Source organism: Sciurus carolinensis, chromosome 14 (assembly GCF_902686445.1).
Source record: "Sciurus carolinensis chromosome 14, mSciCar1.2, whole genome shotgun sequence".
NCBI classification, from domain to species: Eukaryota; Metazoa; Chordata; class Mammalia; order Rodentia; family Sciuridae; genus Sciurus; species Sciurus carolinensis.
In genome coordinates this window covers 3,590,491-3,614,827 of record NC_062226.1, presented here as the reverse complement: position 1 = coordinate 3,614,827, position 24,337 = coordinate 3,590,491, and the positions used below count along the sequence as shown (strand labels likewise).

General features: G+C 57.0%; 2 protein-coding genes across 7 annotated transcripts in view; one reads left to right on the top strand and one right to left on the bottom strand.

The window, feature by feature from the left end:
- Window positions 1–3,817: 3,817 nt before the first annotated feature.
- On the top strand, window positions 3,818–11,662 carry Cel (carboxyl ester lipase). The gene is made up of 11 exons (XM_047525443.1): window positions 3,818–3,897; window positions 5,759–5,909; window positions 5,994–6,116; window positions 6,350–6,547; window positions 7,106–7,236; window positions 7,350–7,457; window positions 7,624–7,741; window positions 8,912–9,098; window positions 9,279–9,482; window positions 9,928–10,125; window positions 10,354–11,662. The coding sequence occupies exons 1-11, from the start codon at window positions 3,832–3,834 to the stop codon at window positions 11,660–11,662; spliced, it is 2,793 nt and encodes a 930-aa protein (XP_047381399.1). The 5' UTR covers window positions 3,818–3,831.
- A 5,316-nt stretch (window positions 11,663–16,978) lies between these two features.
- The window catches only part of Ralgds (ral guanine nucleotide dissociation stimulator), a 40,895-nt gene continuing 33,536 nt past the window's right edge, over window positions 16,979–24,337 (bottom strand). For 5 of the 6 annotated variants that reach the window (XM_047524867.1, XM_047524862.1, XM_047524865.1 and 2 more), the window contains exons 8-18: window positions 24,169–24,272; window positions 23,666–23,750; window positions 22,221–22,289; window positions 21,707–21,793; window positions 21,291–21,323; window positions 20,987–21,108; window positions 20,690–20,785; window positions 20,182–20,383; window positions 19,778–20,020; window positions 18,649–18,763; window positions 16,980–17,877 (exon numbers count right to left, since the gene is read on the bottom strand). In XM_047524867.1, coding sequence (XP_047380823.1) covers window positions 17,702–17,877; window positions 18,649–18,763; window positions 19,778–20,020; window positions 20,182–20,383; window positions 20,690–20,785; window positions 20,987–21,108; window positions 21,291–21,323; window positions 21,707–21,793; window positions 22,221–22,289; window positions 23,666–23,750; window positions 24,169–24,272 — 1,332 coding nt within the window. In that variant the 3' untranslated portion in view covers window positions 16,980–17,701. Of the gene's footprint in view, window positions 17,878–18,648; window positions 18,764–19,777; window positions 20,021–20,181; window positions 20,384–20,689; window positions 20,786–20,986; window positions 21,109–21,290; window positions 21,324–21,706; window positions 21,794–22,220; window positions 22,290–23,665; window positions 23,751–24,168; window positions 24,273–24,337 lie in introns of all 6 variants that reach the window. The other variant, XM_047524863.1, reaches the window with a different exon arrangement.

Genomic DNA, 24,337 nt, shown 5'->3' with positions numbered 1-24,337 from the left:
TCACCTGAAAGCAAGTTTTAAGTTTCCTACCTGATCATTGAGAACTGTCAGCCCTAATATTTGTGTGCCAAGAACTTCTCATTGTAGTCTCCCTGAGGGAAAGTACTGGTGGGGACATGTAGTCCAGAGAGGCCAAACGACCAAGCCACACAGCAGCAGTGGCAGTGGAGGACTGGTCCTGGTCTGATTTGTGCTTCTGTTTTGCATGACACCAACACATGTGCATTTGCCCTTGTTGGAGAAAGTTTTCCCAGTCCCTCCAAAACCTCTTTAAAAATTATTTGCAGGGGCTGGGGTCGTGGCTCAGTGGTAGAGCATTTGCCTCACATGTGTGAGGCACTGGGTTTGATCCTCAGCACCACATAAAAATAAAATATTGTGTCCATCTACAACAAAAAAACATTTAAAAAATTATTTGCATAAGTTCTATGTGCCATTAAACCAATTGGGTTAGTTTTCTACTTTGTCAACTAGACCAGTCTAACACTTTGATACTTCTAGCCTGGCTTTTCTGGGAGGCCAGAGACCCTCTGAGCATCTGAGGATGGCTGTGGAATCTTTCCATAGAAAACTATGCATGCCACAAACATGCAGGTCCAAGTCAGCAGCAGCAGCTCTCTGCAGCCTGTGCTCGAGCTTCCTGACAGGGCTAGCGACAAGGATTTGGAGCTCCAAGCCCAAGCTTGGATTAGAGTTTACAGCCCAAATCACCAAAGTGCAGCTGGTGGGGAGCCGCCCACTGCCTCTGGTTTTGCCTGATTTTCCCATCCTGGCCTTTTGTGAGAACTGGGGAGTCGGAGGACAGCCTTAAGGAGGGAAAGCAGCAGTTGAGGCTGAGGTGGGCATCTCCCACAGTTCCCCTGGCGCAGAGGGCTGCGGCTGATGGCAGCCCCAAGGAGGGGGCCCCAGGGGTCCTCACACACAGGCCAGGTCTTCTTGCCTGTTCTCCAAGGCAGGCTTGGCTCATGGACACGTCCGACTGACATAGCCAGGAAGCCTACTGTGAGTTTATTTTTGGATGGACAATGTTAGTCTCTTTGGGCGTTTCTGGAAAGGCTCATTCGTTCTTCACTGGATTTTGTGGATCACTACTCTGTGCAGGACCATGTGGGTCCTTGATGAATAAGTAAATGACCCCCCTTTTTGTTAAATATAGATCTCAATGTCCTGGAACAACTGGACATCCACATGCAGAAAAATGAATCTAGACACAGAAAAATTAGCTCACCATGGTCACAGACCTAAGAGTAAAACTGTAAAGCACCTCGAAGATAACGGGAAAGATTCCCATGACCCTGGGTTTGGCAATAACTTTTTCGATGGAACACCAAAGTCAGGATATGTGAAAGAAATAATTGATAATTAGAATTAAACATTTCTGCTCTTTGAAAGAAACACTGAATTTAAAAACAAGCCATAGATTGGGAAAAATATTTGCCAAAGACATACGTACATAAAGGAGTGCTTGACACTCAGCAGTGAGAAAACGACCCAGTTACCATATGGGACAGACCTCAGGAGACACCTCTCCAGAGAAGATTAACAGTCCCCTGAGGAGATGCTCCATGTTGTATGTCACCAAGAAGTGTCAACCAACCACGGTGACGTCACTGCACTCCTGTCAGAATGACCACGCTCGGTCACTGCTGCTGGGGGTGCATATGGTAGAGCCGCCTCCGGAGGTGGCGTGGTAGTTCTGTGAAAGCACAGCACCCACGTTAGGGTTTGCAGAGGCCGAAAGCTCGGGTTCACGCAGAAGCTCGCACATGAGCATTTGTAGCAGCTTTGTCACAACTTCCTAAACCTGAGGCAACCTTGATGTCCACAAGCAGGCAAGTGGGTGAACAGACGGTGGCACATCCAGACAATGAGTGCCATCCAGGGACACCAGGAAGAGAGGGCCACGCCCATGAAGGACGCAGAGGACCCAAGGGCAGGAAGCCAACCCAGCGAGCGAAGCTACTCTGAAAAGGCGGTGCCGCCCGATTCCAACTGCTTGGCATCCTGGAGAAGGCAAAACCAAGGCGGTTGCAGATCAGCATCACAAGGGGGCGAGTTGGGGGACCCCCAGGGGGCACGGAGGGGCCTTAGGGAGGGCTGCAGTTCTGGAAGATCCCGTGATGATGGAGACACGGCCTCACACGTTTGTCCTATCCCATGGAACGTCCAACGCCAAGAATGCCCTCCCGTACAACGTGGACCTGATGTGACGAAGTGTCCGTATGCCCCACTCCGGCAGCTGTGGATTGTGTGGAGGGCTATGGGTGTGTAGCGGGCAGGGGGATGTGAAAACTCTGTCCTTTTTGCTCAAATTTGCTAAAACTATAACTTCTCTAAAAAAGTAGGTATGAACCAGGTGAGAGGGTGCATGCTTGTAATCTCAGCTACGCTGGAGGCTGAGGCAGGAGGATCATAAGTTTGAGGCCAACCTGGGAAGTTAAGAAGACCCTGTTTCAAAATAAGGGGTTGGAGCTGGGGATGTAGTTCAGTGCAGAGCGCTAGGGCCAAGAACTAGCTGGGTTCCACCCCCAAGCCCACAAAATGAACAAACAAAAGACCCTTTCCCTCCTCCCTGCCTCTCCTCTGCAGTCCTCTTTCCACCTTATGAATGACACTGCAGAAATATCCTTGAGTGTAACTGCCCCCCGGGGGGTTACTTCCTTGAGCTTCTTCTGTTTCTCAGGATTCGAGTAGCAGGCAGATGACCTGGGTAACAAACTGTTTCCTGCTGGCTCCCTCCCAGGCCTCTTCCCCAAACCCCCACCCCTGCTTGCTGTCCTTCCCACCTCTGCCCACTGGCATCGCAAAGACCAGATGCACAGGCCTGGATTTGCAGATCCCTGCCAGGCCTGGCTTCTGGCCACGAAGAGGCAGTGGGGGCTGTGGTCAGAGTTGGAGGCACAGCTCCTGGGCGGGCTCTGGCTGCGTCTGGCCAGCCACGGTCCCCAACGCTGACTGAAGAGGGCTGTGCAGTACCCCAAGGTCTTCAGGGCGAGGTGACCTCAGGTGCAGGCACACTCCTCAAAAGCACCCTCTTGGGACTTGGCTCATGGCCATCTGTCACTTTGATAACCTTTTCTGGTTTCAGAGTGACATGTGTTCCCAGAAAAGCTAGCGGCTTCCTTGGTGATAAGTACCGCTGACCCTTCCTCTGTATTCAACTCCCCAACACCCCGCCTCTTCCCCTCCTGGCTCTGTCTCTCTCTGTTCGTGTGCCCAGGGTCCTGGCATGGACCTTTTCCATGCCAGTCCTTCCTCAGGGATGCCTCCAGGCTGGGCTGGAGTCCCTGTCCCTGCCTCCCATCCACCCAGAGCCCCTTCTCATGCCCCCAGTACTCCTTGTCTTGTACTGCTCTGGTCCCTGCACCTAGCCCAGGCTGTGTGCCCAGAGGCCTTCAGTAAAAGCTTTTTGAACCAACAAGGATCAGCCATCTGATGCCCAGCAGCACATAGCCACCTCTACCCAGAAGTCATAAGCTAGTCCCGGTCTACTTCTGCTGAGCTAGGGAGCAGGCCAGGCATGTCTCTGTAGGGGACACCACATTCTGGTAGGTGAACAGGAGTGCAGGGCAGCCAGCACCCCGCCTGGCCCTGGAAGCCCCCACTGTGTCACCTGCCTTTGCTCCCAGGAAGGCAGTAACCTACACAGGTGCACTATGGGCACCAGCCAGGCACGTGGGAGCTGCCTGCCCTGGGAGAGAGGGCCGCCTCCTGCACCCGTGTCTGTTGTGCGTGTGCACTGGCAAGTGTGTGCGCATGCACCGACCTTGGCTCCAGTTCCATAAATACCCAAGGCGTGGAGGGAGGGCCACTCAGAGGCAGACACTCACCATGGGGCGCCTGGAGCTGGTCATCTTGGGCCTCACCTGCTGCTTGGCAGTGGTGGGTGCAGCAAAGGTAAGCAAGAGCCCAGCAGAGGGGCCAGGGCATGCAGGGAGCCCTCTCCTCTGCTGACCCAGATCAGGAAACCGTGGGGACAGGGCCTATAGAATGGAGGACAGACAGAGTAGCCAGAACAAGAGACCCGGTGGTAACGCGCCAGCTCCCCTGGGGCTGCGCCTGCTCAGGCCCGCCCTGCTCAGCTTGTCACGTGAGCTGGAACACAGGACGCCCTGGGACACTGGGATTTCAGATCAACCACGAGCGACTGTCGGGGAGGTGCATCGGTGTGACAGGTCCACTCCGTCTGAGGTTCAGCTGCACCTGGGCCTCTGGAAGGTTACTAACCAAGTGGGGCGATCCTCCCTGCGGCCCCGCTGGCGTCAGCCTCTCCCCGTTTTATGGAAGGGAAGGCAGGGGCCCTGGGCAGAAGGCCACGTGCCGACATCAGACAGCGACCCCTTCTGTTCTCACACAGGACTGAATTCTGGGTTAGCTCAAGCCAGGGGTGGCTCCCAGGGCCACCTCCAGGTCCTCCTCCTCCTGAGGGGACTGAGCCCAGGTCACTGCGTGCAGGGCTCCCTTCCGAGGACAAGGTTGCACCAGCCTTCTGGAGCATCTGCAAAATCTGCCCTCATACTGCCCTTCCCGAGGCCTGGGGAACAAGCCAGGAACCCCAACAGGCACAAAAGGTCAGAGGGAGCCAGGCCTGTCCCTGTCCCCAGCACGACTCACATAGGGGCCCCAGGCCCTACCACACTGCCGTCCCCCTGTTCTCTCTCCACCCATCATCTCAGCCCTGGGACCCCTCTCCCAGGCTACCCCTTTCTCTACCCACTCCTGCCCCGGGGCCTGTCATGGAACCTGGCAGTTGGGGAGCTGGCGCTGGGTTCCTCCTGCCGTTCTTTTTCTTGGGAGGGTTTGTGGGGTTCCTGTCACTGCTCCAGCCCCCTGCTGACAGTCATTGCCTCCCACACTGCCACTTTTCCCAGGGTCCCTGCCCCTCAAAGCTCAGGCCCTGAAGCCCTCAGACCAGTCTCAGCCACACACAGACGCTTCTGAGAGGTGACTTCCCATCCCTGGAGTGCTGACTTGGCCCTCTGCCCGCTCCCAGTGGCCTGGGGGCTGGAATGAGGAAGCTCGGAGGCCTGTGCTGCTCTAGTGCCCAGCAGGTGTCAAGAGGCTCCTTCCGTCTCCAGTCCCTACCCACTGCACCCACCCACCCAGTGAGACAGGGGTCCAGCAGCCTAGACCTCAGCCTGGGCACAGGTCACCCTGCTCTTTGCCCCTAGAATCTGGCTCAGGAGAGCCAGAGAGCTGAGGCTACTGCCACTCCCCACACAGGGCAGCTGCTTCTGCCCAGGGGATGCTCCTGGATGGACAGGAGGCAGCAGGGAGAGGGCGCAGGCTGGGCAGCCACTTCCCAGAGGGGTAACTGCAAGCAGGAAGGCCCCTGAGCCTCAGCTCCTCAGGGACGGTGGGCAGCAGAGCACCTGCCTCCAGGACCCTCGAGGATAGACATGTCAGCCCCTGGGACAGCTCAGCACTGACACCCAACAGCAGTTCTGCTGGCTTGGGGGGATGCAGAGCTCCCTGGTGGGGTCTTTCCCCCATCTGATGGCCTGCTGGCCCTGAGGGAGGCTCTGTGGTGTCCCATCTTACAGATGGGGAAACTGAGGCTCCAGGTTCAGATAGGCAGCCATGGCCAGAACCCAGACTTCCATGCTGGTTGAGGAGCAACTCTAGATCTCTGGGGGTGGGATGAAGGAACAGGGAGCCAGGCCCTCCAGCACCCTGGGCTGGGACCTGCTTGATTGGCCACTCTGGATTCGGGCAGCCAGGCCTGAGTCCGCCTGCCCCTGCTGCATCTCGCCCCCAGCTGGGTGCCGTGTACACAGAGGGCGGCTTCGTGGAAGGCGTCAACAAGAAGCTCAGCCTCCTGGGTGGCGACTCCGTGGACATCTTCAAAGGCATCCCCTATGCCACTGCCAAGACCTTGGAGAACCCCCAGCGTCACCCTGGCTGGCAAGGTGGGCACCATGGGTGCTGGGTCAGCCTCGGTGGGTGGTGAGGGTGGCTGCCCTCCTCACACCAGCTCCTCCCACTGCCTGCAGGGACCCTGAAGGCCACGAACTTCAAGAAGCGATGCCTGCAGGCCACCATCACCCAGGACAATAGCTACGGCGATGAGGACTGCCTCTACCTCAACATTTGGGTCCCCCAGGGCAAGAAGCAAGGTCTGGCTCCCATGATCCCCGAAGGAAACCCCCAAATCAGAGTCCCAGCCCCACCCTGGGCTGTGTCTGGGGGCTGCAAGCTGAACTCCCTGGAAATCAACACAGAGGTGGGGAGGAGGCTCCCACCTCTGGTCCCCAGCCTGGGAACAGGTGCCTGCTGCACAAGGGCAGAGGGCTGGCTGAGGAGAGGGCAGGAGCAGCATCTGGTCACCTGGCCTGTTCCTGCATCCCAGTCTCCCAGAACCTGCCCGTGATGATCTGGATCTACGGAGGCGCATTCCTCATGGGTGCTGGCCATGGGGCCAACTTCCTCAGCAACTACCTGTATGACGGGCAGGAGATAGCCACGCGTGGGAACGTCATTGTGGTCACCTTCAACTACCGCGTCGGCCCCCTGGGCTTCCTCAGCACAGGGGACGCCAACCTCCCAGGTCTGTGGGAGGCTCTGGGGTGGGTCCCGTGAGCTCTGAGTCCAGGAGGAGGATGCTCCTCACACCCCTGGACCCAGATGGTGAGAACCACACAGGAAGGCCCGGAATCCCATGCACAGAGCCAGGAAGCAGGCTGAATCATGAGACCCAGGAGCCCCTCTGCATCTGTAGGGAAATAAGAGGATGCAGGGCGGACAGCGATGCCGAGAGGCCATGGGGAGTGGGGCAGGGAGTCGAGTGAGACGGAATGATACACTGGAGCAGAGTCAGGAATGGACAGGTCGCAGGACAGACGGACAATAGGAGGGACTGTGGTGGGGAGGGGGAGAGAGGAGCAGGCCTGGTGAGTCAGCTGCCCTTTCCTGTCCCAAGCTCCACACTCCTTCGCCCAGTCTCCCAGGGGCCCCGTTTGCCCCCAGGGTCTCCATGCCACTGAGGACAATTCCCCCCAACCCCTGCCACTGATTCTACCTGTTGTGGGCCAGCCCTGGGCACAGGCAGCACCTGCCAGCCCCAGCTCGGGTCTGGATGAAGACTCCTCCCCTCACCCTGTCCCAGGTAACTATGGCCTTCGGGATCAGCACATGGCCATTGCCTGGGTGAAGAGGAACATCGTGGCCTTTGGGGGAGACCCCGACAACATCACCATCTTTGGAGAATCAGCGGGAGGGGCCAGCGTCTCTCTGCAGGTGGGCAGGCCCCTAAAGGAGGCTTCCTGCGGGTGTGAAGGGTGGAAGGAGAGAGGTCTGCTGTGGTGCCCTCAGCCAGAGTGTGCCAGGTGACAGGGCTTCCGGTCTTGCAGACTCTCTCCCCCTACAACAAGGGCCTCATCCGGCGAGCCATTAGCCAAAGTGGAGTGGCCCTCAGCCCCTGGGTCATCCAGAACGATCCACTCTTCTGGGCCAAGAAGGTAAGCGGAGGAGGCCAGGGGATGTGCAGGGCTCAGGGTTCTGTTAGAGGCACCCTGGGGGCCTTCCTCATTTCCTCTGTCTGTCCTGGGTTCTATCCTTGTCCCCAAACTGCTCCCTGCCCGATCACCAGCCTCCCCCACCTGCCTGCCTTGTCTCTGCTCCCAGGTTGCCAAAAAAGTGGGCTGCCCCTTGGACGATACCACCAGGCTGGCCAGGTGTCTGAAGGTTACTGACCCCCGTGCCCTGACGATGGCCTTTAAGGTGCCCCTGGCAGACCTGGAGTGTGAGTGGGTGCTGCTGGGGAGAAATGGGGGGTCCAGGTGGCAGGAGGCCACTGCTGGGCAAGGCCAAGCTCCTGGAGAGGAGAGGAAGGTGCCGGGCCTGGGGCCAGGCCTGTCACTAACTGGCTGGTGTCCCTGGACAGCTCAGTGCCCTGAGGCGCCCCCTGCAGGCCTCAGGGGCTCCAGGAGGGGGTCCTCCTACTGTCTGTGGGTCACGGGTGCCCCCTTTGAGAAGCCGATGGTGTGGCCCACGCCCCCGGTCATGTGTGCGGCGAGACTCCGCACGTTTTAGGAGGTGCACAGGCCCACGTCTCTGCGCGCTCGCCCACTCGCTTCGTCCCCGCTCCTTCAGCAAACACTGGCTGAGCACCGAGGGCAGCGCTTGGCCCTTCAGAGGTTCCACCGGCAACTCCTACGCTTGCCAGCTCCACAGCTGGAATCCCTCGCTCTCTGTGAAGCCCTACATTTGATCTTTTACTACTGTGAAAGAATATCATAGGGCTCAGATGCAAACCAACTCATTTCTTTTTCGTTTTGGGTGCTGGGTTTCAAACCCAGGGCCTGTGCTTGCTAAGCATGTCTCTGCCACTGAGCTACACACTCAGTCCAATAAAACAACTATCTTACTTGGAGCTCAACCCAAGGAAAGAAATGAAAGCCAAGGCCTCCCCTGCCCTGAGCCAGGTCCTCAAGGCGTGGTCCGGGTTCTGGAAGGCTGCAGACCGCCAACAGGCTAGAACCCAGCCCTGTCGTGGGCACCTCCTTCTCCCGCACTCCTCTCAGCTACCTCCAGATCTTCCTTTCCTGATTAAGGTTGAGAGAGGAGAGGGAGGGGAGGGGACCTGCCACTGGAGCAGGAGGACAGATCTGGCCCCTAGAGCAGTGAGTTCTAAGGTGGGAACCTGTGGCAGTTTGCAGACATTTTGATTGACATGGCTGGAGAGGGGTGTCACTGGCATCGAGTGGTTGAGACCAGGCATGCTGCTCCACCTCCCACCCTGCACAGGACAGCGCTACCCATGCAGGCTTGTCCAGTTCCAAAGGTCCCTGGTCCTGGGGTTGAGAATCTCGGGTCTAGACCAGAGAAGGAAGGAGATGGACTCAAGCTGTACAAGGCCAAGGGGGGCAGGGGGACATTGTGAGGTCCAAGAGCCCCTTGTTTCTCCACCCAGACCCTGTGCTTCACTATCTGGCCTTTGTCCCGGTCATCGATGGAGACTTCATCCCCGATGACCCCGTCCACCTGTTTGCCAATGCCGCTGACATCGACTACTTAGCAGGCACCAACAACATGGATGGACACCTCTTTGCAGGTGTGGACTTGCCAGCTATCAACAAGGGCAACCAGGACATCACAGAGTGAGCAGGGGCACAGGTCCCGGGGGTCACGTGCTGGAGGACAGCTGGGACGGAATCTCCTCGGGAAGGCTGGCCAAGGCCTCAGCAGAGGTTGAGAGCAGGAAGTCGGCGCCAGGCTGGGGTGGTCCTGGGGAAAGGCGGTGCTAGACGGAGGGTCCAGTGCCTGTTCATTCCCTTCAGGGAAGACTTCTACAGGCTGGTCAGCGGGCTCACTGTCACCAAGGGGCTCAGGGGTGCCCAGGCCACCTTCGACGTCTACACGGAGCCCTGGGCCCAGGACTCCTCCCAGGAGACCAGGAAGAAGACTGTGGTGGACCTGGAGACTGACATTCTTTTCCTGATGCCCACAGAGATCGCCCTGGCACAGCACAGAGCCAATGCCAGGTGAGGGTCTGGGAAGTGGGTGGCTCCCTGCGGGGAGGGGACATCTAAGATGCCTTACCTTGCTGCTGAGGTCTCTTGGCCAACTAAACAAATTCAGCTGAGCTTCCTGCCAATCAAGGCAAAAAGGGAGACACATGTGGACACATGCCCTACCTAGTCAGTCAGGTGAGGAGTGCAAATTCCCATGCAGAGAAAGAAGTCCTTCATGGACAGAGTCACAGGAGGAAGGTGCCTCCAAACCTCTTACGGAGGCGAGGCATGAACACGATGGAACTGTAGACTCCATGAATTTGGGCTGCAGGTTTTCCTCCCCCAGGTGTGAACACCCCACTTTCTTCATGAGTTTGAGAGGAAATTCCCCAGATCCTTCTCTGCTCCCCAATGGCCTCCCCCCAGGGCCCACCCGCAGGGCCCCTTCCAACCCGGCTCTCTGTCCACCCCTCAGGAGCGCCCACACCTACTCCTACCTGTTCTCCCATCCCTCTCGGATGCCCGTCTACCCCAAATGGGTGGGGGCCGACCACGCTGATGACCTGCAGTATATCTTTGGAAAGCCCTTTGCCACCCCACTGGGCTACCGGCCCCAAGACAGGACTGTCTCCAAGGCCATGATCGCCTACTGGACCAACTTTGCCAGAAGTGGGTAAGGTGTGGGGTTGAGCCCTGCAGGCCTGGGCTCTGTTCCTCCCTTGCTGGCCAGCGGGGAGACCTGGGGCAAGCCATTTAACCCGAGCCTCCTGTCCCCTTCTGCACATGAGGTCAGTTCAGAGGGCAGAGGGCTGTGCAGGGTAGTGGACACGGACCTGCTGGAGTCCAGAGCTGCAGCTCCTAGGAGCCCTTGGCCCCTGCCCAGCCTCTTCTCACTCCGCAGGGACCCCAACATGGGCCACTCGGCTGTGCCCACACACTGGTACCCCTACACCCTGGAGGACGGCAACTACCTGGAGATCACCAAGAAGATGGACAGCAGTTCCATGAAGCAGCACCTGAGGACCCGCTACCTGAAGTACTGGACACAGACCTACCAGGCACTGCCCACTGTGGTGGGTGAGGGGACTGCTCCAGAGTCCCCTGTCAATGACTCCCTATTCCCACTAGCGCCCCCGGTCAACGGCTCCCTGCCACCGCTAGGGCCCCCGGTCAACGGCTCCCTGCCACCGCTAGGGCCCCCGGTCAACGGCTCCCTGCCACCGCTAGGGCCCCCGGTCAACGGCTCCCTGCCACCGCTAGGGCCCCCGGTCAACGGCTCCCTGCCACCGCTAGGGCCCCCGGTCAACGGCTCCCTGCCACCGCTAGGGCCCCCGGTCAACGGCTCCCTGCCACCGCTAGGGCCCCCGGTCAACGGCTCCCTGCCACCGCTAGGGCCCCCGGTCAACGGCTCCCTGCCCCCCCTTGCGCCCCCGGTCAACGGCTCCCTGCCACCGCTAGGGCCCCCGGTCAACGGCTCCCTGCCACCGCTAGGGCCCCCGGTCAACGGCTCCCTGCCACCGCTAGGGCCCCCGGTCAACGGCTCCCTGCCACCGCTAGGGCCCCCGGTCAACGGCTCCCTGCCACCGCTAGGGCCCCCGGTCAACGGCTCCCTGCCACCGCTAGGGCCCCCGGTCAACGGCTCCCTGCCACCGCTAGGGCCCCCGGTCAACGGCTCCCTGCCACCGCTAGGGCCCCCGGTCAACGGCTCCCTGCCACCGCTAGCGCCCCCGGTCAACGGCTCCCTGCCCCCCCTTGCGCCCCCGGTCAACGGCTCCCTGCCCCCCCTTGCGCCCCCGGTCAACGGCTCCCTGCCACCGCTAGGGCCCCCGGTCAATGGCTCCCTGCCACCGCTAGGGCCCCCGGTCAACGGCTCCCTGCCCCCCCTAGCGCCCCCGGTCAACGGCTCCCTGCCTCCCCTTGCACCCCCGGTCAACGGCTCCCTGCCACCGCTAGGGCCCCCGGTCAACGGCTCCCTGCCACCGCTAGGGCCCCCGGTCAACGGCTCCCTGCCACCCCTAGCGCCCCCGGTCAACGGCTCCCTGCCACCGCTAGCGCCCCCGGTCAACGGCTCCCTGCCCCCCCTTGCACCCCCGGTCAACGGCTCCCTGCCACCGCTAGGGCCCCCGGTCAATGGCTCCCTGCCACCCCTAGCGCCCCCGGTCAACGGCTCCCTGCCACCGCTAGGGCCCCCCAGGACCCCCCGCCAATGACTCTGCCCCCCCCAGCACTCCCTGCCAATGATTCCCTGGCCCCCCCAGTGACCCCTGCCAGTGACTCTTTGGTTCCCCCAGGGGCCCCTGCCAACAAGTCCCTAGACCCCCCACCCTGTGGACCAATCCCAGGGTCCCCCAGCCCTCCCTGTGGATGACTCCCAGACTGTGCCGGTGCCTCTCGAGGACAGTTCTGAGGTGCTCCTGTGCCTGTAGTCATGGACTTCTACTGTTTCAGGAGGGCACAAGGCGGGACCCCAGGGTCCACTTCCTCTCAAGCTCTTCTGAATAAAACCGCATCTCTCTTGGTCTGGAGTCTGTCTCCACTCCCAGGTCAGAGGAAGGAGGGCTGCCAGCCATCCTCAACAGCAGCAGGCCCTTGGCCCCATGCTGCCAGGTCGTCTCCGTCAGTCCCCAGGCTGCAGGTTATTTAAAGTCCAGTCTTCATTTTAGAAAAGGGACAGGGGCAGGGGGTGAGTGTGGGGTCTTTTGCCAGAGGGAATCAGCACCCAGACCTGGCAAACCAGCACGCAGCATCTCTGAGGCCCCAGCCAGCATAAGTGGCTGGAGGCACCCGGCAGAGGGCTCAGCTGTCTGGGGCCCTTTGGGTAGTCAGTGGTACATGGGGTGGCCAGGATGCGGGGCTGGCTCATGGGTGGCAGGGGTGCCTATGGAAGGGCACTATGGCCTTAGGCAGCACATCACAAGCCTCCCCAAACACAAAACCAGTAGGGATGGGAGACTGAGGGTCTGGAGCAAGGATTCCAGGAGGACTATGGTGAGGGAAAAGTGCCAGGGTCCTGAGGGCATCGAGGAGGCAAAGCGCCTCCACGGCTGACCCTCTTCCTCCGGGGCTTTCCTCGACACCTTGCACGCCCGATCGGTGCCGTCTCCCTACCTAGGGTTGAGTTCTGCAAGTTCCTAATTGGTGGTCAAAGAAACCCAGCAGGGTAAGTGTCAAATGTCCCGCTTCCTCCTGGCTGTAGAAAGGCAGCCAGCGTCCTGGGTCAGGAATGGTCCTTGCAAAGGTTGTTATTATTACTTTTTGAGCTGGGGTCTCACTACATTGCTCAGCCTGGTCTCAAAGTCCTGGGCTCCATAATCCTCCTACCTTAGCCTCCAGAGGGACTGAGGTGCATGCCATCACAACATGCCTCAAACTTTATATTTTAAAAATTGTGAACAAATACTTTTAAAATAACTGAAGGTTAATTTTACTACTTTTAGGAGAAAGGTTACATGGCATTAATTCTATTCTGTCAGCAACTGTTACCACTACTATTTTCAGAAATTATCATCCTCCCAATAGACACTCTGTGGCCACTGAACACAAGCTCCCTGCAGCCTGGTAACTCTACGGCTCTCTGTCCCTATGGACTTGCCTGTTTGAGACGTTTCTTGCAGGGAAGTCCTGATGGTCCCAGGTTTGTCCTCGCTGTAGCACGTGGCCTGTGGGGCACTCTGTTCCTGGGTGTGGCTGGGCCGGCATGCAAACATGCCCCAGCTCCCACGGGCCTTCCCATTTCTGCAAAGTTGGTAGTTACATTCCCACATGCCCGTTCAAGTTGAGTAATGTGAGCCCTGTTTTTCTTCTTCTTCTTTTTTACCTAGTTAAAGGTTTGTCAGTTGTATTGATCCTTTCAAAGAACCAACTTTTGGCTTTACTGATGTTCTCTATGGCTCTTTCTTTTCTGTCTCTGCATTAATTTTTATTATTTCCTTCCTTTTGCTAGCTTTGGATTTAGGGTTCTTTTTGTTCCAAAGCACACTGTTTTGCTGTTGGTTTGAGGTCACTGATCTTTTTTTCTTTTTTTTTTTTGTACCAAGGATTGAACCCAAGGGCGCCTAGGCACTGAGCCACATCCCTAGCACCACCCCACCTTTTTTTGAGACAGTGTCAATAAGTTGCTTAAAGCATTAGTAAGTTGCTTAGGGTGGCCTCAAATTTTTGGTCCTCCTGCCTCTGCCTCCTGAGCTGCTTGGATTATAGGTGTGCACCCCTGCACCCAGCTTTTTCTTTCTCTCTCTCTCTCTCTTTTTTTTTTGGTATCAGGGGTTGAACCCAAGGTCACTTAACCACTGAGCCATATCCATAGCCCCCCCCCCTTTTTTTTTCGTATTTTATTTAGAGACAGGGTCTCACTAAGCTGCTGAGGCTGGCCTTGAATTTGAATTTGTAGTCCTCCTGTCTCAGCCTCCCAGGTCACTGGGATTACAGGTGTGTGCCACTGCTCCCACTGCAGACGTTTTCCTTTTTTAATGTGGGTGTTTACCGCTCTCCATTTCCCTCTGAGCAATGCTTTTGTTTTCACTGTGTGTCCTAAGTCTTGGTATGCTGTGTTTTGTTTTCATTCTTACCGGACATCATCTAATTCCCTGTAGCCTCTTCTTTGACCCACTTGGCTTGTTTAGAAGTGCATTGTTTAATTTATATGTATTCATGAGCAGAACTGGCTTCCTTCTGCCCTTGACTTCCGGTTTCATTCCATTGTACTTGGAAAGATACTCTGGCATGCTTTCAGTCTCTAAACGTACTGATTATCTCTGGCCTAACACACCGCATCTGTGCATGTGTGCTGCAGCTGAGGCTTACCGTCTTGCTCCAGCCCTCTGTTTCCTCGTCCATCTTCTTGCTGATTGTTCTAGTCAATATTGGGTTCAAAGTCTCCCACTGTGTTTTCCCTTCAATTCTGTCAATTTTTGTCTCATACATTTTGGGGACATTATTAGATGTGCATCTTTCAACTTTATCTTCTTGTTGAAACTTCTTTCAATATATACAGAGCTTTCTGCCTACTGCTACCTTTTTGACATAAAATTTTGCCTGATATTATAGTTGTTATTACAGTAAACTATTTTCATGGAATATCTTTTCCTATCTTTCTGTATCTTTGTGTTTCAAGTGAGTTTCTGTGAATACAGCATATTTTCAGGTTTTTTTCTTAAAACCAATTCTGCCCATCTCTGCCTTTTAGAGAATTTAACCCATTTATATTTATAGCAATTATTGAGAGGGAAGGTATTACTTCTGCCATTTAGCTATTTTTTTCTGTATGTCTAATATGCTTTTTGCTCAAGTTCCTTAAGTATTGCTTTTTATGGGCCTAGTTTTTTTTTTTTTTTTTTTTTTTTTTTGTGGTGCTAGGAATTGAACCCAGGGTCTCCCATGTACCAGGCGAGTGCTCTACCACTGAACTACATCCCCAGTCCCTTTAGTTTTGTTTTTTGTAGTTAACATGCAAAGTCTTTTAATGCATATGTATTTTGAATAGTTGAGTTTTCGGTAGTGTACCATTTTGATTCTCCTTTCTTTTTGTCCTTTTATCATTTTCTTAGTGGTTATCTTCAATTAATTTCTAACCATCTCGTTGAATGCCAAATTAGTTTTGGTAGTATACAAATACTATTATCTATTTCCATTCCTCCCCTTATATTGTTATTGTCACAGACTATAGATTTATACTCAGTAGTATGGATTTATAATTAGTTTGATGACTCTTACTTTTAAATCACATATAAAAAACAAGAGTGAAGCCCAAGTACAACTCCACTCTCTTTTCCGATTACCTACTGGTTGCTTCTACCAGCTCTTTACGTCTTTATGTGGCTTTGAGTCTACATGGCTTTGAGTCACATTCTAAGCCTTTCATTTCTGCCTGAAGGACCAAAAGCACTTCTTGTAGGGCATGTCTTCTAACAACAATCTCCTTACCTTTTTTTTTTTTTATCTGGGAATGTCTTAATTTCTCTTTTACTCTTAAAGGAAGTTTTGCTTTTTCTTTCAGCACATCTTTGTTATGTTCTTCCACTGCCTCTAGACTCTATTTTTTAAAAAGAAAAATCAGTTGCTGACCTTACCGAGGATCCCTTGTATATAATAGATTGCTTTTTCCCCCGTTTTCAAGATTTTCTCTTTGTCTTTTGACAATCTGTCTGTAGTGTGTTTTGGTGTGGACTTCTTTGAAATTGAAGTTTGAAACTTATTGAACTTCTTAGGTATGCCTCTTTATATAATTCATCAAAATTGTGATGTTTTTGACCATTATTTCTTCAAATAACTTCTCTACCCTTTTTCTTTTGGAATTTTCATTGTATATATGTTGGTGCATTTGGTCATATCTGAACAGAACCTTGGACTTGTTTTTCTTCCTTTCTGCTCTTCATACAGAATAATTTCAATGGTCTCATCTTCAAGTACACTGATTATTTCTTCTACCTCCTCAGATCTGCTGTTGAACCCCTCCAGTCAATTTTTTTAGTTATTATTTAATGTTTGCAGTTCCAAACTGTTTTTTTTATCATTTCTAACTACTCATTGAATTGTCCATTGTTTATACATAATTTATATGATTTTCTGTATTTTTTGGTCCATGATTTCATTGAGTTCATTGAACGTATTTAAGTCCAATGATGAGCTATCTTTGGTTACTAATTCCAAGGTCTGGGCTTCCTCAGGAATAGTTTCTATCAAAGCCTTTTTTTCTTTCTGCAAGTGAATCATGTTTTCATTTTCTTTGTATGTTTTGATTCTGGGAAAACTGAACATTGAGTATTACCATGTGATCACTCTGAAAAGCAGATTTCCCCTCCCCAGGAATTGCTTTTGTTGCTTGTAGAAGGCTTGTCTTCTGTCTTTACTGTGACTTTTCTAAATTATGCTTGTGTAGACCGTATTCCTTGCTGTGTGTAGTCACTAGATTTCCTGTTCCCTTGTCTCGGGGATCACCTGTGATGGAGACTGAACTTCAGCAGCATCTGCCATGGTCAAGTGCTCCTCAGGTTACTGTGTATGATCGTGTTCCAAAGTGGGTGATTTCAATAGTTCCCTCCCATCCCCAACTTGATGGCTGCTTCCCTGGAGAGACTGAACCCTGGAGCTTCCTACTCTGTCATTTTATGTTGTAAATATTATTTGTAAAAACACCGAAATTTCAGGGGTTGATTCATGCTCTGTGAAAGCACCTCCAATCTCGAGTTCCAGGAGTTCTGAGGGGCCCTCAGCACATTTCCCAGCTCACTGATGCTGAGGTCGATGTGTGCTGCACGTGAGGTAGATGTTTCCTTCGGCATGGCCCTTCTTACGTCTACAGAAAATAAAGTGAGAGACCTGTGGGATGTCCTATTTCAACATGAAATGTGGAAGTCTGTCCCATTTATGCTACTACAGGCAACAAAAGAACAAAACCATAATGACCAGGCTATAGTAGAAACAGGATTTTAATATAATATTCAAGTCTAGCATTTTCTATTTACAACAAATAAATATTGCCCCAACCCAATCAGTAAACTTTTTTTTGTTTTGTTTTTTTATACAAATATTCAATCCCCTCCCCCCCCCAAGCCCTCCTTCCCTCAAGCCCCGTCTTGTGTGGTCTCGTAAAGCCCAGGATGCAGTGTGAATGGCCCTTCCAGTGGCACGAGATCCGACACCGATGGGAATGTCCTCGCTTGCCAGGTGAAGAGCGTGGTCCACGCGGAGGCTTCTCTCTCCGCTCCCGGGGCGGCTGGGTGCGAGGCAGGTGACACCCTTACTCTCAGCTGGCCCTAGAGATGGACTCTTTGGTGCAGCCTGAGAAAGGCCAGAGTGGTGGGAGCAGGGGCTGGGACCCCAGGAGGGTCACAGGCTAATGCCCGTGGGCACCAGGAGAGAACTGCAGTGGTCAGACCCGCTGGGCCAGGGGTGCCCTGGGGTCCCTGCGGGCACAGGTGGTGGTGACTTGCACCTGAGGTGTCAGGAGCTGTACAGAGGGCAGTGTCCAGGGGCAGGCAGAGAGCCATGCCCGCTGGCAGAGCCTCTTAGCTAAGGTCAGCTAGTCCTCTGGTTGCAGAGAGCAGAAGGCACCGAAGGCAGCGAGTGGTCCACAGAGGCCAGGTCAGCCTGTCCAACGACAGGTGTCAATCCCGGCAGCAGGAGAGGTGCAGGTGACTGGAGTCTGGGGGTGGCCTGGGCTGGCAGTGGTGGAAAGGGGCTGCTTGGCCTGGGCCACTCCAGTCTCTAAGTGCTCAGCCACTGGCCAGCCTGGCCCTAGGGAGGTGTCCTTAGAAGATGCCCTTGGCAATCCTGAGCCCTTTCTGCTTCATGCGAGGGAGGGTGGAGCTGGCTCCGTGCTTGACCTTTGCCCCCTTGGAGAAGGTCCGCTTCTTCAGGACAAAGTCATAGTTGGCAGTAGAGTTCATGGCGTAGAACACATTGGCGTTTTCAGGGATCTTTAGTTCTGGTAGGAGAGGGGCAGGGGGTGGCCATGTTGTTCACAGGTCCCCACAGGATCAATACCTGAGACTCCTCTAGGACAGGCCTAAGCCACAGGCCTGAGATCCCTCCAGTCCGGCTCCAGGACCACCAAGGACCCCCGTGATGCTTCCTGTCTGAAGACAGACAGACTGCAGAGGCCCTTATCAGATCTTGTTTAACAAGGGTCTTGATCTCCAGAGTGTCCCAGCTCAGCCTAGAGCTGGCCAGGGATCACCCCATGCTGCCCACATAGCTACACTTGCTGGTCCTGACTCTAACCGGAGCAGGCTTTGCAGAATCTGGACCACCTCCCCTGAATACTGCCCTACTAATGACAACGGCTCTGAGGACCCAAAATAGGCAGGCCTCACCCCAGGCCTCCTGTGCTGGGGTCAGGGATGCCTCCGCACCCCATGGGTCCCAGGTCACCAGCAAGTCCTTCCTCTGGGTCAGTCTCGCGTCTCCTCTGGCCTACAGCCTGCTGTCAACCCAAGCTGGGCTGGGCTCCTGGGACTCTGATTGCACTTCCTCTGCCTCCCTGGCCTCCGTCTTTTCTGTAAGACGGGGGCACCACCAATCCTGCCCACCAAACCAAAGTGGTGCCCGATGCTGGGGGAGGGTCTAGAATGTGAACTGTAGGGCTGACGGGCGCCCTGGTCAGCGGGGCTAAGCCTGGCGGGATGTGTCCAGGGCCACCTTGCGGCAGAGCTACTGATCCCTCCGCCCTCACCCTGGCCACCCGACTCCCACTCACTGCGATCCCCTGAGATGATCTGCAGCAGCTCGTAGTCCTCGGGCTCATCCTCATCCAGGTTGTGTTTGTCCAGGGCCTTGCGGATGACGGTGGGAGCCTTATCCTGGCTGGTTACCTGGATAAAGCAGGGGACAGTCCTTCAGGACCCAGAGTGGCTCCCCAGAGTGCAGTGGCCAGGGACCCTCCAGAGCCACCTGCGCTCTTGAGCACAGGAGTGCACGTGTTCAGTGGCCTTCACTCCTTCTCTTGTTCCTTGAGGGGGGCCTCCATGGAATGAAGGGTGGGCTTTCCCAACTGTTCCTAGTCCCCTTCTCCCACAACAGAGCCCACCTCCTCCCATGTCACCCTGGGGAGCAGTGTGTTCCTCAGGGACAACAGGACTGACGAGTCTAGGGAACAGATAGCCTCTAATCCAAGCCCGGAGAGCAGGCTCTGCTCTGGGCTGGAGGCTGGGGGTGGGGGGCACAGGCCAGAGGCCTTGACCCTGAGGGCCAGAGCACAGGCAGGGCCTAGACACAGGGTCATGCAGCTGAGTGCTTGGTGACAGCAGGAGGCTGGGTGCAGGCTGGTGTGCAATGGAGCACCTGACCCGGTGGGGAAGGGGTGGCAAATGGCTCCCTGCAGCCAGAGACCTGGAGGATCTCTCCAGTCCTGCCCTCCATGTCTGTACACATCCTGTGACCAGACCCCATTGGCTCTGTGTTCAAATGACATCCAGGCTTGCCCTGCTGGTTCCTCCATGGCTGCCATCATGGGGGAGAGTGGGTGAGAGTGGCCCCACTCTCTTGGCCTGGACCGCCACAGTGGCCTCCCTGCTCTCCAGCAGCCAATGCCCCGTGGAGGTACCGAAAGTCATTGCTGCTCCTCTGCTCCAACCTCCGGAGCTGCATCTCCTTCCTTAGGAAAGTCAAGGTCAGACCCTGCTCCTGTGCCTCGGCCTCCTTGCTGCCCCCACCTCCCTGAGGTGAAGCCCTTGGCACTGACCACTGTCTTCTCTGTTCCTGCCTGCCCTTCCTGACCCACTAGAAGGTCAACTCCAGGAGGGCTTGGGATGGACCTTGGTGCTCAACGCGTCTCTGCCACTTGGCTAAGCGAGGGCGCGAGGGGCTGCCCTGGCCGCCGGGCTCACCAGGATGCTCTTGTACATGTTGCCGTTGTCCACGTCCAGGCTGACGCGAACGATGCAGCAGTCGCCCACCTGCTGGTTGTAGAGCGGCAGGGAGGAGCTGTAGCTGCAGACGCCCGAGACGGAGCGCTTATGGGTGCGGGTGGTGGCCACAGGCGTGGTGCAGGCGGAGGACGAGGAGGTGCTGCTGGAGGCCGAGCTGATGCCGGAGGTCTCTGGGGAGGACTGGGAGGCCGACTCCCAGAACTGGGGGGGACGGTGACATCAGCAGAGGCCCAGACCCTCTGGGGCACCCCGCTGGCAGCCATCAGGGGGCTGCTAGAAGCGGAGTTTGTCAGATGGGGCTTCCCGGCCCGTGTGGAACGCTGGCACCAGGAGGGAGGGCTGGGGGGAGGGCAGGTGGTCACCTTCTTCTCCTGGCCATCAGGAGACTCTGGGACAAAGCTTATGTTGACCTCCTCCACGTCGGAGCTGGAGGAGCCGGCTGAGTGCACGCTGAGCGCGTCCGTGATGTCGCCGCTGCTGAGGTAGGAGCCACACCGGAGCTGGTCACAGGACTTGGAGTGGGAGCTGCTGCTGGTGCTGAGCTCTGTGCTGGGGGCCTGGCGGCTAGACGACAGGGCCAGCTTACCGGAGGCCCCTCTGGAAGGACACACCCCACCCTGTCCCCGACCCTGCTGTCCTCTGTACCGGGCACTGGGCTGGAGGCCTGGTCAATACCAGGACCTGCCCCTCCCACCCCACAGCCGTCTGAGCTCATTTAGTAGCACTGGTCTCACAGGGGAGGAAACCGAGGCCCCATTGCAGGGGCAGCTCGCAGGGGTGGCCACCCAGCACCAGCCTGAGTGGCTCCCCAGGCCCGCCCTGAGCCCTGCAGCTCCTCTGGGCCCTGCCCACTGGGGTCCCGGCACCTACTCGCTCCAGCGCTTCACAATGGCGGTGCTCTTCTTGGTCTTGAGGGTGTTGCTGGCAGACTCAGAGGGGGGCTCCAGCTCACAGGACAGGCTGTAGCTACGGGCAGGGGTGCCGTGAGGCTAGCAGGAGTGGCAGGCAGGACTGCAGGGCCTACCCCGCGGCTGCGCCCGGGTGCCCTGGCCCTCCTGGTCACCAGGCCACAGGTCTGACCCTGACCAGAGGCTCAGGTCCCAAGCTCTTTGGAGCCAGTCCAGGGACAGGCCACCCTCGAAGTCCCTAGCTCCTGCCCAGCCTCACCTCTCGGCCTCACTGAGCCGCTCCAGGGCCCGGAACCAGGACCCGAAGTGCTCGGCAGGAGCGATGCTGTAGTTGTTGCAGGCGGACTGCAGCAGCTTGATGTGCGCGATGACTTCGAACTCCTGGGCAGAGCGGGACAGGAGGGTGAGGCCTGGCCAGGCCAGGCCAGGGAGGGCTGCCTCTGGGGCTTTGCTGGGGTCCCCTGTCGCCTCCGGGCTCCTCCACGTCCCACAGCCAGTCCACAGCCAGCCTAGACCCCAACGCCTCCCAGCCCGCTCAGGCCACCAAGTGTGCAGCTGCTCACCTTCCTCCTCTTCTCGAAGTTGATCAGCCTCCCCTGCAAGACAGTAGCCAGGGTCCCTCACACAGTGCCCCTCCTCCCTCAAGCCCCCGCCTCCTCTGCACTACCACGAGAGCCGCCAGGGTCGGGGTGCCCCACAGGCCAGGCTCTGGGGTTTCTAGCTCAAGCCCCTCTGGGGACAAGGGAGAGACTGAGGCTTTGGTGAGGCGGCCCTGTGTGGCCACCACGTGCGGTCTGACCTGATTCAGGGCCTGCTTCACTCTCCTGCCCTGGCCACCACCTGAGGGCTCTCTGTCCCGCCTGCAAACTGGCCACCAGCTCTCACCAGCACCGAGGGCTCAGGGTCAGCAGCTCTCGAATCCAGCCCCCCAAGCCCAGTTCCCTGCCCCAGCCCCAGCCCCGGCCCTGGGCTCACTCACATACAGATAGTCCTTCATGGCAGTGTCCAGCATCACCAGGTCAGTGAGGAACGTGCCCAGGTAGGGGACAGTGCCCTGGATGACACCCTGTGGCAGGGGGTGGGGTGATAAGCAGGGCCCAGGCCCTGCCCTGAAGCCTTCCTAGACTGACCCTGACCGCACTTGGCCTCCCACTGGGAGCAGCCTGGGAACCTTCAGCCACCTCTGCCCAAGTTCCCCCTCCTGGACTCCCTGGACCCCAATCTGCCTCTGGTCACGTCCTCAGATCCCCAAGGTTCTGTGATCCCTGATCACCCCCACCCCTAAGGACTCTGCCAGACCCTGGGTCTGGGGGCTTTAGCTCATCCTCCCACGATGCCAGCTGGCCAGGGCTTGGCCCTGCCTGGGTCCAGAGGAGATCAGGTCTAAGGGGGCATTTCAGGCTCTGGGGCAACAGGAAGGGCTGTGGGAGCCCCTTCCTCCACAGCTCACCCTGCACCCGCATCCCTCCCTGGCCGTGGGCATGGCCACTCACCGACTCCTTCGGCCGCCTCTGGGTTCTCTTGGGATTCATCTCCAGGGTAGCAAACTTGGAGGTGCCCTCCTGCCAGGGTGGAGGACGGGGTCAGAAGCCTTTCCCTCGCCTCCTCCACGCGGCACCCCTGACCTGGGCCCACGGGCTGGTGCCAGGGCTCCTGCTGCCGCTGGCCTTGGGTTCTGCACCAGGCCCTGCTCCGGCAGCCACTGCTGGGGACCCTGGGCTGGCGGCCTGGCCTCCCTGTGCCAGTTTCCTCGTCTACAAAGTAGGGACAGGACTGCACTGTGGGGGCAGAGGGGGCTCGGGACAGATTCCTGGCACCGGTGCCGTCCTGACTCGCCCTCTGCCACAGCCTGCCCAAGCTCCGCGGGTTCCTTTCCCGCTTGAGCCTCATCACCTCGCAAATTGGCATTGGTATTCTTCCATTTGCCAGATGAGAAAACTGAGGCCCACAGAGGCCTCCAGCCTCTCCCGGCTTCTAGAACCCTGACGAGGCTCCCACATGCTATAGGCATGGATTTCTTACGTGGGATACTTCTGTTCTCGGCAAGGTGGGTTCTTTCTGAACCGAGCTAGAAAGCGTCCCTTCCAGTGGGCCCTGGGTCACCCTGTCCCACTGAACAAGCCTTTCTCTCCACTCCTCACTGACGTCAGCTCTGTAAGCCCAGGGTCCCCAGATGAGCTGAACCTCAGGGGGAGAGGGACAAGGTGCTTGGCTCCTGCCGGCCCCAGCCCTTGAGAAGGCTCCACCCGTGAGGTGGGTCCCAAGGTTGAGGCAAAGGCCCCCTTCTCCGTGGGGCCCTGGCAATACTCCCCTGCAGAGAACTCTGACTTCCTCCGCTCAGGTGTCCCTGGGGCCACCTCTAACCAGTCAGTGGGGGACTGAGGTGGAGACGCTGCTTGCTCCTTCACAGGAAGGCTTCTGAGGGGGGTCACCTAGCACCTGACACTGTTCCAAGGAGTGTGTGCTGACCCGCCAGCAGCCTCTGCTCTAGGGGCAGAGCCCACTGCCACAAAGGGCAGTCAGACCTGCCTCCCCAGCCTGGAGGTCTCGACCCAAGCCGGGTGGCTCCTTTGGTTGGCTGGCCCCTGGACACTCCATGCAGCTCCCAATTCTTGGCAGGCGTCCCCCCTGGGCCGTGCAGTTGCACAGAACTGGGGACAGGGGCCTGGGTTCAGGCACAGGCTGGGCGGCTTGGGGGAGGCAGTTACACCCTCGGACCACCCTACAGACTGCAGGTTACATCCCAGTAGAGAGCTGCAGGTCAGCTGACCCTGCCCACTCCTCTGTCCTCAGGAACAGTGGTGTCCTCCTGTCCCAAAACAGATCCCTCTTCCCTTCATCCAGAGGAGACAGGTCTGGAAGTTTTCAAGGAAACTTTCAACAAGGATCTGACACCCTGGCCTGTCTCCCTCTCCATCTACCCCAGGGCCCCTCTAACCTTGATGAGCAGCTCTCTGCTCAGGGAGTAGTTGTTCTCATCAGAGAAGATCTCAGATAGCTTCTGGAATATTCGGAAGCTGTCCCTGTAGGAAGAGGGAACAGAAGGTGACACTTGGGAAGGGATGTGAGGGCAAACCCGTTTTCTTTTAGAGCACAGCCTTCCCACTGCCTGGGAAATGGGCTGCAGACGGGTTCCAGAGCCTCGGGGCGTGGCCTGCGGAGGGGAGCTCTGTCTGGCGCAAGGGGGACCCCGTCCCTATTTCTTCTGAGAGCTGTGTTCACCAGTTCTGACTTTGGCGGGACACAATCCTGGTCACAGGGGGAAGCGTGAGTACTGCCCCGCTGGCTCCACCCGGGGTCTGGCAGGGAGGAAGCGGAGGCCCGACGCAGACCTGCTGAGCAGCCCACCGACACACCTCCAGGGGCTCAGGCCTCAGGGCAGAGGCTCTCGGGGGGCAACGTCTGCCCCGGCTCACCCACACTCCTGGAGGGAGCACCCACCTGGAGACCTCCTCCCAGGTCTTCTTCAGGCGGTGGATGGCGTTGCTCTGCAGGGCGGAGAGGATGGCATACAGAGAGGAGAAGTTCTTCAGGACTCGGCACTCCTGGGGACAAGCACTCTGTGAGCCACGGCTGGGGCTCCTGCCAGCTCCTGCCTGGACCCCTGGGC